The sequence below is a fragment of the Actinia tenebrosa genome, unplaced genomic scaffold (genome assembly GCF_029948245.1).
Source record: "Actinia tenebrosa isolate PJP-AT-01 unplaced genomic scaffold, QUT_ActTen_1.0 PGA_scaffold3__52_contigs__length_22856419, whole genome shotgun sequence".
In the NCBI taxonomy this organism is placed as follows: Eukaryota; Metazoa; Cnidaria; class Anthozoa; order Actiniaria; family Actiniidae; genus Actinia; species Actinia tenebrosa.
In genome coordinates, this window is record NW_028292580.1 from 18946116 (window position 1) to 18962390 (window position 16275).

The 16275-nt window shown below is 36.5% G+C and overlaps 2 protein-coding genes across 2 annotated transcripts in view; both read right to left on the bottom strand.

Moving 5' to 3' along the window:
- The window catches only part of LOC116306859 (unconventional myosin-Ie), a 35541-nt gene extending 35111 nt beyond the window's left edge, over window positions 1-430 (bottom strand). The window contains exon 1 of the mRNA XM_089035977.1: window positions 335-430. Coding sequence (XP_088892103.1) covers window positions 335-430 — 96 coding nt within the window. The remainder of the gene's footprint in view (window positions 1-334) is intronic.
- Window positions 431-502: 72 nt separating this feature from the next.
- LOC116306832 (galactosylceramide sulfotransferase) lies at window positions 503-6363 on the bottom strand. The gene is made up of 2 exons (XM_031716954.2): window positions 5716-6363; window positions 503-3655 (listed from the first exon to the last, which is right to left on the bottom strand). The coding sequence occupies exons 1-2, from the start codon at window positions 5889-5891 to the stop codon at window positions 2572-2574; spliced, it is 1260 nt and encodes a 419-aa protein (XP_031572814.2). The 5' UTR covers window positions 5892-6363; the 3' UTR covers window positions 503-2571.
- Window positions 6364-16275: the final 9912 nt, after the last annotated feature.

The following is a 16275-nucleotide window of genomic DNA, read 5'->3' on the forward strand; positions in this document are numbered from 1 at the left end:
TCAGCGTTTTAGGAAAGACTCGTTCATTACCTCGTGTGCGGTGTGAAAATTATCGCCGTTAATATATATACAAACTTGCATATTTTTTGCTCTAACATAAATGCGCGAAAGAAATCCCTATCTTATCTTTCATCATCTTGCAGTTATTCGTGCAATCGCGAGATTCTTATTCTAGGCTAAGATACGGTACGACTAAGAATTTGCCGTACGGTTTCCTAATCCCACAAAAACTTTGATCGCTAACGCAACAATCCAACGTAACTATGATTTAAGTCTTCGCTAATATATACTTCTATCTATAAATCATCTTTTTTAGTATTTTTCCATCACTCACGTAAATGCTTTCGTTATTGAGTCTCCCCCTGAGATTTGCGGCTATTGCGGCGTCACTGATCTCTGAAATCTCAATCATATCATCTACGGTTGCCATTTTGTCTTGTCAACAACAAAAAATTCGTAGTTTGTTTTATGGAATTATCAAACGAGTGAAGTCAACAGACAGTTAATGTAACAATGTTTAATTGATTTTTGGAACGCAAAATTTAGCGCGCGCAGAAATTCCAGAGATTTCATGCGCATTTGGATTCAACGGTTTTGTATGAGTTTTTTTCTTTTGCTTTATCAAACACAAATCGATCTAGCTGTATTTTATTTTGTGGTAGTGATTGCAAACCTCAAAATACCTTTTATAGAAATTGTTCATGTATTTCAAGATTTACCTCATTTCAAGATTTACCTTACTTTGTACGCTTCAAAAGAGCATTCATTCGTTATAAGAAATACAATAGAATTCTCTTTCCTTTGGGAAATTATTTTCATGGGTGAAAAAAACATTGCATTGTTTCTCCTCTGAAATTTTTCCCTTTTCGGGCTCGTATAGCAAGGTTTTTTTGCACCTTTTCGCAGAGAACGACACGTAGTTTGCACTGGTATTTTAGAGAACCACTACATTAAAATCACACTACTCATTCGACCATTTTGAAGCAAGATTTTTAAAAAAGTAACTACAATCAGTGCTTCTCAACCAGAATAGCTTTCAAAGCAACTGCATTATTTTGCCGTTCGTAGGTATGTGAAAATATAGAAAAGGCCGAAAGAAACGTCAGCTTATTAATTAGATTAAATAGATGTTGTACTGCCGTAAATACAGGGATATTTGAAAATATATGAGACTTCAAGCGATGAAAGAACTGAGATTTCAAGCAGCAAGGACACTAGGTGAATTCACTACAAGTACGATATACAAATACGATAGAGTTGGTCTTCCGTCATTCAAAGCGATAATTCGGAGGTAAGCTCAAAATTCTACTAGTTAAGTGTTATTTTTTTCAGTACTGTTGCACACGTAGCTTAGGAATTAAAGCTGCTTGTCATAGATCGCGAGAAGTTTTCGTATGACTGGAAAGCTCACGGCACAAACACGCAATATTGCTCGAGAATTTTCTCTCCATCCAATCAAATACCCGGAACACGGCATAAACACGGCGCGGACACGGTCACGCCAAGGTCACGGCACTGTCAACCAATCACATTGCGCGAGAAAAAAAATCAGCCAATCAAAATTCTAGAAAACATCACGGTCACAGCACGGCACGCTTACGTCACTGAGCTTTTCACAGTCATACGAAAGTGGAATGGTCGTCTTGACAAAATAAGTCAAGGCGTTTCCACGACATTTCTCTTAAAAACTTTTTGTTTCCGACATCTTCGTGATCATACAAGCACTTATTACTGATAGTGAGGTTACTTAATGCCTAGATTGTTACAATCCGGAAGAAAGCACCAAAATTGGTACAAAGTGTCCTAATGTCGCTTGAAACAAATTCAAGAGGGGTGCAGCGAATTCTAAATCAGGGGGAGACAAATTGGTTTTACATGGGGAGGGGTGGGTCATATGTGTATATGTCTTCCATCATAGCCGATTCTTTGTTACTACCCTTCCGAAAGACAACTGAAAATACCTCCCAGGACAGCAGACCTCGTGGCACCCCTTCTAAATATGGTCTACATGGCCAAAGTTAACTTTGAATCAAATTTCATGCTTTCTTCCAGTCTGTAACGATATTCCCATTGTCTCTCCCTTCCCTCTTTAACCCTAAATTTATTCTTAAAAGAAATTTAAAATGACTAAAAGTATAAAACATACCATTAAACTATAATTTCGAAATTTTCTAAGGTTTCTCAGTTTAAAAATAAAACAAATATATAGACTTAGACTGTACAACAACCAAAGAACAACCTAAGTACAAAGTATGAGGTTAATATTAGAAAAGGACATCTACAAAGTTTGAATTAATATTTTGTGACAGAATTTAGCAGTTCCGTGAATAAATTCCGCTGCGCCATTCTCCCCATAATGATTTTGGTTTTTGAGTGGTAACCGGTCAAAAGAATGTGATGTCAAGAACGTTCTTCAATCGAACGTAAACTTGAAAGTTGGCATTCCAGTGCATTCTGTGACTGTTTAAGGGGACATTTTGATTAATCTTCAACAATATAACTGCGGATTTTTCCCTCTCCCAAAACCGCAATGTATTATTGGGAATGTGAAAATGGCGAATTTTAACGTTATCAACTAAATATAGTTGAGGTAAACCACTTGTACACTGGAACGCTATCCAACCACGACGTCTTTGTACGAAGCATCTCATCTTGCTTTTTTTTGAGGTACTTCAAATATTTGATTTCATCCCACAACATTCGATCACAAGTTCTTCGTAAAGCTGATGTAATATGCTGTCGAATAGTGAACGTTCTAACATTTGCATCATAAAAGCCTTGGGTTGTAGCATCGTCGTTTTCGGTTAAACACGAGTGCTTGAGGTAGAAATTCCGAAACTGTAAACTTTTTACTTCGTTGTTAAAATCCTCGTCTTGAAGAGACAATTTGTCGATCAGAACTTTACGAAAGTGTTCGTACAACTTCACATCCGCAAAGCTCCAATTTCGAATCTTATCGATTAAACTATTAGAAAAATGCGTTCTCTTTTGCGAAGTGTGTCGTTCGTTTAAGTGGAAGTAAATCATATCGTTGATGTCCCAGCACAAAAGCCGTTTCAGAAGAACAAGTGACTCGTCGAAGTGTTCCATCAACATGACAAGATGAAACTGGGAATTCAAGTTTTTTATAGATTTATCTATTTTATCTTTGTTCTCGAAGTCTTTAGGCTCTAGCCCGAGATCAAAAAACATACCATTCCTTATAAGCTTGAGTCTGTCACTATAAATCCTCAAGTCTTGTGTTAGTAAATAATTCACAAGGATTTCTTTCGGGTTCTCGAAAAATGCAACAAGAGGATCCGACTTGTTTGTTATTCCCAAAAGCTTCCCAAATCCCATATATGAAAACGTCGATTCGAATTGCGTTACCGGGTCACGCAATATTGTCACGTAAACGGTATCATTAGGCATCAGTTGTTCCAGGACAGCTCGGTTATACCTTGAATGACTGCTGAGTATATTGGGCTTGGTATTGTTGTAATGCAACACGTGATCAAGCTTTAAAAACCAGGGCCAGCCGAGACGGTTATGTCCGTCTTTTGGGAGCGCGAATGCAAAGCTGTTTCGGTCGCCATAGCGACTAAGGATATTCGTGATCGTACTGCTTCCGGTTTTGTGGGTTTTGATAAAGACGACGTTCTTCTTTGGTACACAACTAAAAAAAAAATAGAAAAAAAAGGTTAATATATCGGTAGCGTATATCTCTTCCTCATGATAAAAAAACTATGAATACAAGTTGTGGCCGCCATGTTGGATGACGTGTAAAAAGGTCAATATAGGTAGCGTATATCTTTATTTCTTCCTCATGACAAAAAATATATGTATACAAATTGTGGCCGTCATGTTGGATGAAATGTAAGAAGTTAAACATCGGTAGCGTATATTTCTTCCTCCTGATAAAAAATATATGGGTACGAGTTGTAGTCGCCATGTTGGATGGCATGTAATTCAGCGGTTTTCAAGCGCGCGCGCACTCTTGGGCTCATATCGAACATTCAATAGTAGGCAATCACCTCTGGATTCTGATAGCTTATATCATTCTATTTTATGGAACTGATCTTTCTCCTTCAACGTGTATATCCACCTGAGAGTATTTACACAACTGATCAAATCTTACAGTTTGCAGGACAAAAGAAACAATAACACCATGCGCTTTCATAGCCGGTCTACTATTGATGTCAGCTTTCTGCTAATCGTTTCCCTCTGATGAGAAACAACTATCATATGTATCAATTCTTTATAAATCTGCGAAAACTACAGCTGTAAATTATAAAAAATAAATTAAACGAGTATAAATAACGCGGTTATATTTCTATTAGTAAAGCAGCGCTGTGCGTACCCTGGGGTCCAGACGTTATTTATTCTCGCTCCGGCGTTGCTGTTGCTTTTTTGAAGGGAAGTCGTGAAGGTCTCAATCATTGCAAGCTCAGCGTTCGTCTCGCTTCAATGCAAGGGCACGGTTACCTTTCAAGATGGCGCAGGGAACTGTGAAAGGGACTATAATTGAGCTTGAAATTTAAGTGTCAAAAAGCTAACGTTGTTGTCTAGAATCCACATTTCTACTAGCTAAGAAGGAACAAGTAACTCATCCCTCTTCGTTTCCAAGAGTTGTCTCTACAAGTCTTTCCCATTTGAAGAAGACTACGATAAGCTAGATTTGGAAATGTTGGGTAACATGATCTCCAGTTATTGAACGACATTAGTAAGAGTTATCTCTACAAGTCTTTTCCATTTGAAGAAGACTACGATAAGCTAGATTTGGAAATTTTGGGTAACATGATCTCCAGTTATTGTATGACATTACTAAAGCAAGAGTTGTGTCTAGTACAATTCAAAACAGCTGGCTGCAATGTGACAAACAGTCGGATGCAATGATAACCGCTCAGCATGCGCGAAACATAAAAAAACCTAAAATATTTCCTAAAAACCAAGAGAAGCACTCAGCTACGCCTCGCATTCCTAAGCCACGGTGTACTTTCTGTCGTGCTCTACAGCTACCAGCTTGTTAAGGAAGCAGCATTCATTTTTTTTGGAGGGGGAAGGCTAGGGGCCGGAAGAATTAAGGGAAGCATCAAATATTTACAAGAAAGAAAACGTGGGCTCACTGATTTTTTCTGGCAATAACCCTGCATTTTTGCAGATGTTTTCAGTGAGGTATTGGCGGCCATTTTAAAGCTCGAAACTTACCTCGGTGTGCTAGAACATATGGGCATATGGGCTATCGGCTTTTTTTCCGGCCCCCTCCCCATCCTAAACATTGAATGCTCCCTAATATCACAGTACAGAGATATGCGCGCATATTTCATATTTCTTATATATAAAATATACACCTAATTACAAGGTTGTCATATAACAAGCAAATTACGAAAAAGCAAATTAGCAATAATTGGCAATGTAAACTTCATCCTTGCAGTTTATATTCTCCCAATACTCATTTGTAAAAAAAACTGTCCTGAACAATCTGCAAGATGTTGTTTTCATTTATGCATAACAAGTTATCGAGATAACCGACTAATTCCTATTTGTTATGGTAGTATATATATGTTCCGCTAATTTTATTTGACAATGTTTTCTACACAACTAATTACTACATTCTAATTCGTTGGTGTGTGCCCATTTATGGAGGCTTAGAATGGGCATTGATTCGATTGATATGGACGATAAGTGCAAAGTTATAATATATATTTTTAGAGCATAATGTGTTGCTGAACTTACCTTTTTTTATTAGTATCCCGAGCCAACAATATTCTACGTGTTTCTGGAAAACTCTTTCCTTTGAGTGATATTATAACCGATAGCTTGTAGAATTTGATGACAGCCAAAATTAGAACCAAATTAATAACGCCGAAAACCACAAGGGCTTTGGCTTTGGAGACTCTACGACTGATCATTGCTTTGAAATTAATAACCTACTTTGGCTTCATCGAGGTTGTTTCGAAGATTTCTGGCTCCCTCTTTGGGGCTTTTTATATGTTGCCCGAATATTGCCAACAGTCACATCCGGCGACGTTTTTCAGAGGTCATAATTTGGTGTCAACTTTCTCTTGCACATTACGGCATAAGCTGCCAATTCTGGGTGGTATCAATCATCCGTTCGGTGCTTATTAGACATGTGTTTATGTCTAACGCATTGTAAAAGATCCATTTTGGTCAGATTGCTTCAATATTGACCTACATACTCATTCCTCCATGAAAATGATATGGATCCAAACACAAACCATATACTAATCCACAAACACTATAGGTAATTAACTAGTCCAGTTTCAGATCTTTGGCAAGGCAAAAAACGATAATATGGGCTTTGAAATTAGACTAATACTTGATAATTATCAACGAAGAATATCATCCAAATCAGCTTCTCGTATTTTTTTGCCCAGATTACGTACGCATGCGTTGAGTGCCATTGTTTAGTCAATAAGGGGTTAAAGCCTACGAACACATGAGGACCAGGGCCACCTGCCAAATTAACCAATCAGAGAACGAGAATTCAATGCAGGTCTTCACTCATTCTTGTAAAGTATAAATATGAATGTTTTTAATAAAGAGTGTGGGTTTTTTTAGATCGTCTTAGAATATTCTTTAATTAGAAAAGATAATAAGGCGTTAAACTTTTAAAAAAGGAATTGCAATTTGATTGCCGATTTAAAGTCGATACTAACGGATACAATGTGTATTCAATTTGCATTCACTTGGACAAGTTAAGGAGCCGGTGTTTGCAAATTTCATCAAAAAGGTATTTTCTTTATCGTGAATTCGTTTCGACAATACATTTCCAGCCGTTTCACAATAATTACGCGATCAAGACGTCAAAAAAAAAAAAATAAATAAATAAATAAATACTACGGTCAAGTTAACTGTAGAAAATTTATGAACGAATACCAAATCAACAACTCCCAGACGGAATGAAGTGCAAAATTGACCGTTTCCTTGGTCACGTGAATATCGTGAATCGAACTCGTGGATACTACCCTTTGTCCTGTCTGTGCTTTTGCTAACTTGCCTTGGTAATTATACAGATCAAAGTAATTCGCTCTTGTACTTTAGCTACCATCTGTTTGCTTCCAATTATCATAAATTTGGTTTATCCGGATTTAGTAAACTATGCAAAAGTGTTGGGCATTTTAAACGCCTGTTAAGACGTAAGATTTAGAATGAATTTCTTAGCCTTTAATGGCTTATAGAATTAGATGAGATTAGAATATATAATTTTGTTATTATACATCCTATATTAACATAATGTTTATATTTTTCTAATCTATATGTATATATTCCTTTTTTATAGATTTTATAGTCTTTTTTAATATATTACTTGTTACTGTTGTTTATTGTAATTTGCTCCTGAAAAGCTCGTATTATGAATATTCGTTCATTTCTCAATTTAACCATATATAGACATGTTTTGGCTCAGAATTTGTCATAGGATAAACGGTAGTTTATACGTGATATTCCTCTCTTCTCAAATTCCTTGTTTGTCTCTAAGGTACAGAACAGCACCTATTTTCCCATGGGCATTTTTGAACAATTACTCGATATGCTTTTCTTCTCTCTCTCTCTCGAAGAAATGTGAAGCATTTGGGGTTTTTTTTTAGCCTCCCAGTAACTATATATTCGCAGAGTTTTAATTTAATATTATTTCTTTCCTTAGGACTCATTGTTCCAAACAAGTTCAGTCAACTGCTCCTGTTGGCATTCTTTACTCTGTTGATGTAATGTAATGAGACGTTCAATTCAAAAGGCATGCCTAACAGGGATAAAACCAGGGGGGTACCCTGCGGTGTAAAGGACACTCTTTTGGATTTTTTTAAAGTGATGTATAATACCACTATATACATTTCTTCATTTGCGACACCCCCCTGACAAATTCCTGGATCATCCCCTGCCTAAATCTCATGCTTTACTTAATATAACCACCAGTTGAGTGAGTTTTTCCTAGTCATGTGTTATCATGATATTACTCGTTATTCAGCTTCTTATCCATTATTATATATCTTATATAGTACACACGCTCTGATTGGTAGAGAACTGTGGTTTATTAGTGAAGGTAGCACAGTTGCGTTTCAAAGAATTGTAAAAAAAAGGCACTGAACTAAACTGAAACTACAACAGATTTTTTATTTCTCTATGATAAAGCGGCTGTTTTCGTGCCCTGTTCATCAATAAGCACTAACGGGAAATACCGAAAACACTCAAAAAGTGTGACGACTACAAGCTCCGAACACTTCTTTCACTTTCTGCGTGCTTTATAACTGAACCAATAAAAAGAGGTTAAGTTTGCTAATGCTTGATTACATTGCTTTTTTCGTAGTAATTCGCTTTATGGTAGCTTCTATCATAGTACCTTTTCCTGGTGATGCACTATAGTACTTCTTGTTTCTTTATATTCACTGTAGTTATTGGTTTTGGAGAGACTTGCCAACAGTCCTCACTTACTTTGTCCAGTGTATGATGTTACTATTGGATCCTGTCTCTCAAATATTTATATTTGATATCTGTAGGTAACATCAGTTTAGAGGGTTTACAAGTGTGACTGTAAGAAACTACCAAGAATTGCGGGAATCCTGCCTTGGTAATCAGACTTTCAGTTCCTGTGGAAAGGTAAGAACATTACGCATTCAGGCTCAGGAAAGCTTGGGGTCAAGTTAGCATTGCAGTGCATTGTGGGACTTAACTGTTTTAGGAGACATAATAGATGTCTTGGAGCTATGTCCCCTTTATAGTCCCACAATGCACCTTGAAATGACTACTTATTCCCTTCACAGTTCCTGGTGCCATCTTGAAAGGTAACTAAGCCTTTGCGTGAAAGCGAGAAACGTTGTGACCTTTTTTAATACCTTGGACAATTATTCACATGTGTTTATCGTCGAATGCTTTGTGTTTGACCAGTGAACAGATGCATGGAAGATAGGGAGTACGCATTACATGTTGGAGCTTGGATACATACAAGGTGAAGGATTGTTGTCATCTATTGCTTTATTTAAATTTAAATCTGCTCTGTTCGTGGGCCTTTTTCATGTGGCAGCCATGTTGGTTCGAACATTAGATTGCACCGGGTGTAGCCTCATATACAAGTGTATTCTTATGAGAATAAACATGGTTTCCACGTGAGTAAGGCCCATGTTGATCAAAGGATGGCTATTCTGTGTTATATTACATGCGCAGTGCTCAGTAGGCATTACGACTGTCAGCAATAGGTTTGCTAAATGCACAGGGTATATTGTTAGTATATGATGCACAAAGTATTTGATATGTTAGATGAGCATGGTACAGTGAGTATTAAATACCCCGTGCACTCTACATGTATTAGATATACTGCGCACACCAGGTGTGTTAGATGCACAGGGTATATTGTTAGTATATGATGCACAGTGTATTTGATATGTTAGATGAGCAGGATACAGTGAGTATCAAATACCCTGTGCACTCTACATGTATTAGATACACTGCGCACACCAGGTGTGTTAGATGCACAGGGTATATTGTTAGTGTATGATGCACAGTGTATTTGATATGTTAGATGAGCAGGGTACAGTGAGTATTAAATACCCTGTGCCCCCTACATGTATTAGATACGCTGCGCACACCAGGTGTGTTAGATCCACGGGATATATTGTTAGTATATGATGCACAGTGTATTTGATCTGATCTAGGTGCATCGTGTGCACTGGCCATATATATATCGTGCCCAATGCGTGTATTAGATTTATCCTGTAGCGTGCATGATGTGATCTAGATACTTGTGTGCACTGTCCATAGATATATTGTGCCCAATGCGTGTATTAGATTTATCCTGTAGGGTGCATGATGTGATCTAGATACATCGTGTGCACTGTCCATAGATATATTGTGCCCAGTGCGTGTATTAGATTTATCCTGTAGGGTGCATGATGTGATCTAGATACATCGTGTGCACTGTCCATAGATATATTGTGCCCAATGCGTGATAGATTTATCCTGTAGGGTGCATGATGTGATCTAGATACATCGTGTGCACTGTCCATAGATATATTGTGCCCAATGCGTGTATTAGATTTATCATGTAGCGTGCATGATGTGATCTGGATACATCGTGTGCACTGTCCATATGTATATCGTGCCCAATGCGTGTGTAGTTGGCTACATACATCGTGTGTAGTTGTGTGTCGCGCGCTTCACGGTGCCCATGCATTACATTGATGCACAACATTTTCTTAAATACTATACTATAATAAAGATAAAGTACCGTATTTTAAACACCGTAATCGGCGTAAACGATTACAGTAACGCATTTGATAATAGAAATGCCATCGTATTTGGTAAATGTAGAGTCTTCTATCATTTTAATAAAGTTGTATTTTTATTGTGTAATTTTTTCATCTGTAGGTTTGTATTCGATGTTAGAGCAGGCCAGTAGCAAGGCCTAGATATCTGTGGTGGGGGAAAATATCACATGATGTCATTTTGCTTATGTGTGACTAATGGTGTTTGTGTTCAAGTTGACTTTATAAAAAAAACTGGACTAGGGTCCCCCTCTCCACCCTGCCCCACAGCGTGATTTTACTTGGCTCGTGAAACAAGGTTGTATAATGAGTGACTGACAGTCCAAGTAGAACAAAAGAAATCAATGGAATTAGTGTATACTATGTATGCTAACTATTTTTTCACGGGCCCAGTAAAATCCCTCTATTATATTAAGTGATAACTTTTACAGAAATTGGGAACAAAAGGATATATTCAGCAAGGAATAACAATGCTCAAAAAGCATTCCTTTTATCTCTAGTTTTAAATTTCTGGAGCGCGTAATAGGCGTTTCCCAAGATACATTCCTCATTGCTGAATAGTCCAATGAAAAAAAGCTATTGGTAAATAAATTTACATTTGTTAAGCACCGAACTGCATCTTGAGAAAGATTTATTGTGTTGTCCTCCATGTTGATGATATGATTGAGCAAAGAAACGACGATGGAACACGGAATAAGTCAAGAATCTGGCTGGATTCAACACCTAGATGCCTGGTACGTCATGTTTACAAAACAACTGCAGGTTTGTCACTCTCCAATCAAGTTTATTTGGTGTATTTCGGTGTTTGTTTAATATGCATAACATACACAACTGATCGCTGCTTATCCCTAGCTAGGGAGGGGGGAGTTCGTAGGATTTTTGTTGCCACATCAAAAGGTTAACTCTAGCGCAATAAAAACCATGTGATCCTCTAGTTAACCCCACCCCCGGAACCATTTACGGGATACCTGTGGTTATATTGAAGTGACTTTGGGGTCCCTGTGGTAAATGATCATTTTGGTCTAAATAAAAATTCAAATTCTTTTTTTTAAAAAGAAAATTGAATTCTTATAGAGCTTTATAGAATTAGGTATCATTTTTTTGGATACATTCCCTACGTTTTGCTTAAAGCCTTAACCTTAGAGAAACCACAGCACACAGACTGGAACTTTTCGTTCTTTTATTTTCAAACTTTTCTTTCAAAATTTTTCTCAATTTTTTTTCAACGCAGTTTTTTGCGCATTATAAGAGGTGTTGTTAATTCATGTAAGTTTTATTGAAAACGAAAATTTGAAATCCCTTCCCGTGCAATCACCTACCTCTTAAAACGCCGGCTCTAAAAAATTAAAGTTAAAAAAATAAAAATCATTTCAAAAGCGACTTATCCACAATATTCAATGCCATATGAAACTGTTTAACTTGTTTTTGGACATTTTTATTTAGGAGAATTCCAGTATAACAGGTTTTTTTAAAGCACGGTATATAAAGAAATATTGAAGTCACTTCTCGCGCAATCCGCACCAACCTCCTAAAACCCTCTTTAAAAAAAATTAAAAGATAAAAATCATTTCAAAAGCGACTAATCCATAATATTCAATGCCATATGAAACTGTTTAACTTGTTTTTGGACATTTTTATTCAGGAGAAATCCAGTATAACAGGTTTTTTTAAAGCACGATATATAAAAAAATATTGAAATCGCTTTCCTTGCAATCCGCACCAACCTCCTGAAACGCTCTTTAAAAAAAGTTAAAAAATAAAACTCATTTCAAAAGCGACTAATCCACAATATCCAATGCTATATGAAACTATTTAACTTGTTTTTGGACATTTTTATTCAGGAGAAATCCAGTATAACAGGTTTTTTTAAAGCACGATATATAAAAAATATTGAAATCGCTTTCCTTGCAATCCGCACCAACCTCCTGAAACGCTCTTTAAAAAAAGTTAAAAAATAAAAATCATTTCAAAAGCGACTAATCCACAATATCCAATGCCATATGAAACTGTTTAACTTGTTTTTGGACATTTGCAAGCAGGAGAATTCCAGTATAACAGGTGTTTGCAATCCCGGTATATATATACATAAAACATTGAAATCACTTGCCGCAAATCGATAAACCTGACAAGATATGTTGACTAAGAGGCGTTTAAAAATCTAATTAAAAAATTAAAATCCTTTCAAAAAACGAATAATCCAAGATATTCAATCCTATATTCAACTATTGAAACCATGGGTAAAATAACCTGGTTCATAAGGAATGCAATCATGCGTGCTATAAATTAAGTTTCATAGTCTTTTTTTTTTTTTTTTTTTTTTTTTTTGCTTGATACAACATACCGTTCTTGTTTTACGAGGGTTGGCACTTGATAACCAGGGGCTAACAAACCTGTGGCCTTGATTTTTGTGGAGGGAGGAGTACCGTAGAACCAAGAAAAAAACCCTCGAAGCACAGGAGAGAACCAACAAACAACTATACGAGCAATGATTATTGCATTATTTTATTAATTTATCTAACGATTGCCTTTCGTTTGTCTTGGTATAAATTGAGGATCTTTTTCAGTGAAAAATAAATTGATTTATTTATCGTTTTTGGAAAAAGATTAACAGGTTCCACTTGCATGCATCTTCATTACATTGGAATTATATCGTAAGCAAAAATTATAAATATATATAATTTTTTTGCCACAAAAAATTCAGATTTCTGGTCTTATGAACCTGTATTATTTTACAACAGGGATCCCAAAATCCAATCATCGTCAAAAAACGCTTTATAGGAGAAAAACTAAAAACTTCTTTCAAAAAACACTAGGTGCCTTAGATACTACTTTCTTAGCTTTAAGTCTTGGCACAAAAAAATTTGGACTTTTCGCAATTTTTCTTAGAGAACAAGGCTTTTGAAGTTGAGACTCCTAAAATCGCGTTTTTTCGAAGGTCCCAAATTTTCGTCAATTTAAAAATTCGCTTTTTATAAACAAAATATACACTAAACGAAAGCTGAGGATGAGGGCTTTATGTTTCTGAAACTATCTTTTCCGATTATATAAAAGCGACGGTGTAATGAGTGAAGGAAGTTTCTGGTCTGCGGTCAACTAGTCAGCGGTATACTGTTTTTACACTTTTGCATTTTTTTGTATGTTTTTGCTTCTCATGCTCAACAAAAATTACGTGAATAACACCTACAATAATGCTCTAAATAACTGCATTTGCAAAAGTTTTGAAAAGTTTTGAGAACGTTGAAAATGAAAAGGCGAAAACAATTTAGTCTGGGTTGCCTGTGGTTTCATTATTTTACCACAGGGATCCCAAACTCCATTGATCGCCAGAAAACGCTTTGTAGAAAAAAAAAACACTAAAGATTTCTCTCAAAATGCGCAAGATGTATTTGAAACTCCCTTATTAGCTCTAAATGTTGGCACAAACATATTTGGACTTTTGGCATTAATTCATAAAAGTTTCGAAGGTCCCAAATTTTATTGAAATTATAAATAGAGTTTTTCTTAGAAAAATATGCACTAAAAGAAAGCTAAGGATGAGGGCTTTATGTTTCTGAAATTATTTTTTTCGATCATATGAAAGCAATGGTGTAATGAGTGAAGGAATTTTCTGGTCTGCGGTCACCTTGTCAGCGGTCTACTATTTTTATATTTTTCACTACTTTGGTATGTTTTATCTTTTTTCCCCAATAAAGATTACGTTAATAATACATCTCACTATGCACGAAATACCCGCATTCACAAAACTCAATTTTATGTAAATTTAAATCCTTGAAAATTAGAAGTAATAAAAATAATATCTTACACAAAAAATAAAGGAATTTGTTTTAAGAAGTATTAAATGTCCTGTTACTTTAAAACTGAAGTGCTTTTTAAGACATATTTTCAAACAAACATTCCATTTTTCAACGACTTATTAATTGCTATCTACATTCATTGTCAATAGAGACAAAGACATGACACTCAAGGGAGTGGTCATTCTAAAGTCTTTGAAGACGAAAGGCGTTTTCGTATAGATCACGCTTTTTAAGAGTACACTTTTCTTTTTCATGCAGATTTTTCATTCTCGAGGGATTCGTAGTCATCCAACAAGCTTGTTCTGTTCCGCCATTTTGAAAAACGACAAGAAGAAGCCATCAAAGTGTTCCAAAAATGTCGAGAAACCAGCCGTAATAAAGATCCTAGACGTCTAAAACTAAAGGTAATGTGAAACATAAACTTTATTTAACTATTAGGTTTAGAAAAGCTAATAAAAATCGTTGAAATTCGTTAATTTTTGAGTATGCTTTGCTCGTCAATGCTGAAGTGAGATTATTAAACTGCGCAATGGCTTCTTTGGTTTGTAATAATACTGATTTTGAACCGGCGGCCAATCTTTAGAACTGTCTAGAATGTTGTTGTATTTATATCTAGTTGTACGTAACAGTATCTCTTCAATAACCTGTAGAAAAAAACACACTTTTTGGCAAGTTATTTACACCGAATTTCGTCCCTCCCTTATATTTAATTCCTACATTCATATATAGAAAACATTTATCTCCCATCATTTGATTTAAAGCCGAGTCTTAAATTACGTACATTAATATCCATTCTCGTACCCAAAACCTTCTCAGCTTTCTAACGAAAAATCGAAGAGAAGGGTTTGGTAAGAGAAGGATTATTGTCCACAAGATTACGAGTTTTCCCTTCCTTTTTTTCATTCTTTTTAAATTGATTTCTAAATTCTTATTCACTTATTTAATTAATCTACCGTTTTTTAAACTAGATTGCCGAATCATGGAAGCCAGCAAAGCAAAGAATCAAAAATGGAACAAGAGTCCCGATATTCAATCGAAGTAGTATAGGGAATGGGGGTTCCAGCGCAATCTCAACACGGGTAAGACCCGTGTCAAAAATCCACCTACGGAAACAACCCACTCCAAGTGTGGTTGGGGGCAACAGCGCAAATATGTTAGTCTATATATGGAGTGCGAAGATTGTAAAGAGTTTGTTTATGATTTCTGTGTAAAGTGCTTGAAACCCAAGTTTGTACCTACTAAACCAAATAAGTATATTTGTTGTGACAAGAAAATGCAAATAGAAGACGACACGTCAGCACAGTGTTACGAATGTGGTAAGAATATTCGTAATGCCGTACCAAATGCTACCAAAGAGCAATATTACGCCAATGGAGGTCGTAAGAAGACCCCATACAAAAGAATAAAATACTTCCGAGACTGGATGAGTCATATCCAAGGTTTACATCCGATATATTTAAGCGACGAAGTAAGGAAGAAAATCATAGACCATTTAGAAGAGCCAACCCCACAAAGTCTACGGAAAACGTTGAAAAAATTAAAGCTAGGGAAATATTACAAAGCTATTCCCTATCTTTTGTCTGAAATTACCGGTAAGTCTATTCCCGAGGTTTCTGATATGACAAAAGCCGAGTGGATGTTTTGTCGGCTGAATAAGGATATTCCTTATTATCCTGATGTAATTTCCGAAATATTTTACAAAATAGACCCCAACCACCCCCTGTTAGGATGGATTCCGAGAAAATAAAAATGCAAAACTGGCGTTTATTTTGCCAGAAACCCCACTGGGGAATGCATCGCGCAGAACACCAAGCTATCCCCAGTGGGGTTTTTTGCATTTTGGGCTTACGGGGCTTATTTCATCCCGCGCCAGAGGCCCTCTAGTACGTACACATATATCTTTCTTACGACCCACCAGAGGGTGAACTCCGGACAGCGTCCCGAGACACCCCCTGACTTTTCCAACTTTTCCTCACGAAACCCCCCATCGCGGGGTTGAATCGCACTTTCTACCCCTCCCCCCACGGTTGCTGTGAGTGTGGGGAGGCTTTTTTTTTTCACTCACAGCAACCGGTCCAAATGCGTCTACAGCGAGGCTCGAACTCGGGACTTTAGGCCTCCCCAGCTCCAAAGTCCCACGATCACGAGCGAACGCCAGACACATCTGGACGCTTATGTATGTGAAAATTATTATATTTAATCTGCATAATTTCTAGACTGACGTT

Bases quoted from the DNA above. Each gene is read 5' to 3' on its own strand.
- LOC116306832 (XM_031716954.2), bottom strand. From the start codon at position 5,891: ATGATCAGTCGTAGAGTCTCCAAAGCCAAAGCCCTTGTGGTTTTCGGC. The intron at 3,656-5,715 runs GTAAGTTCAGCA...TTTTTTTTTTAG, and splicing joins CGGGATACTAATAAAAAAAG to TTGTGTACCAAAGAAGAACG.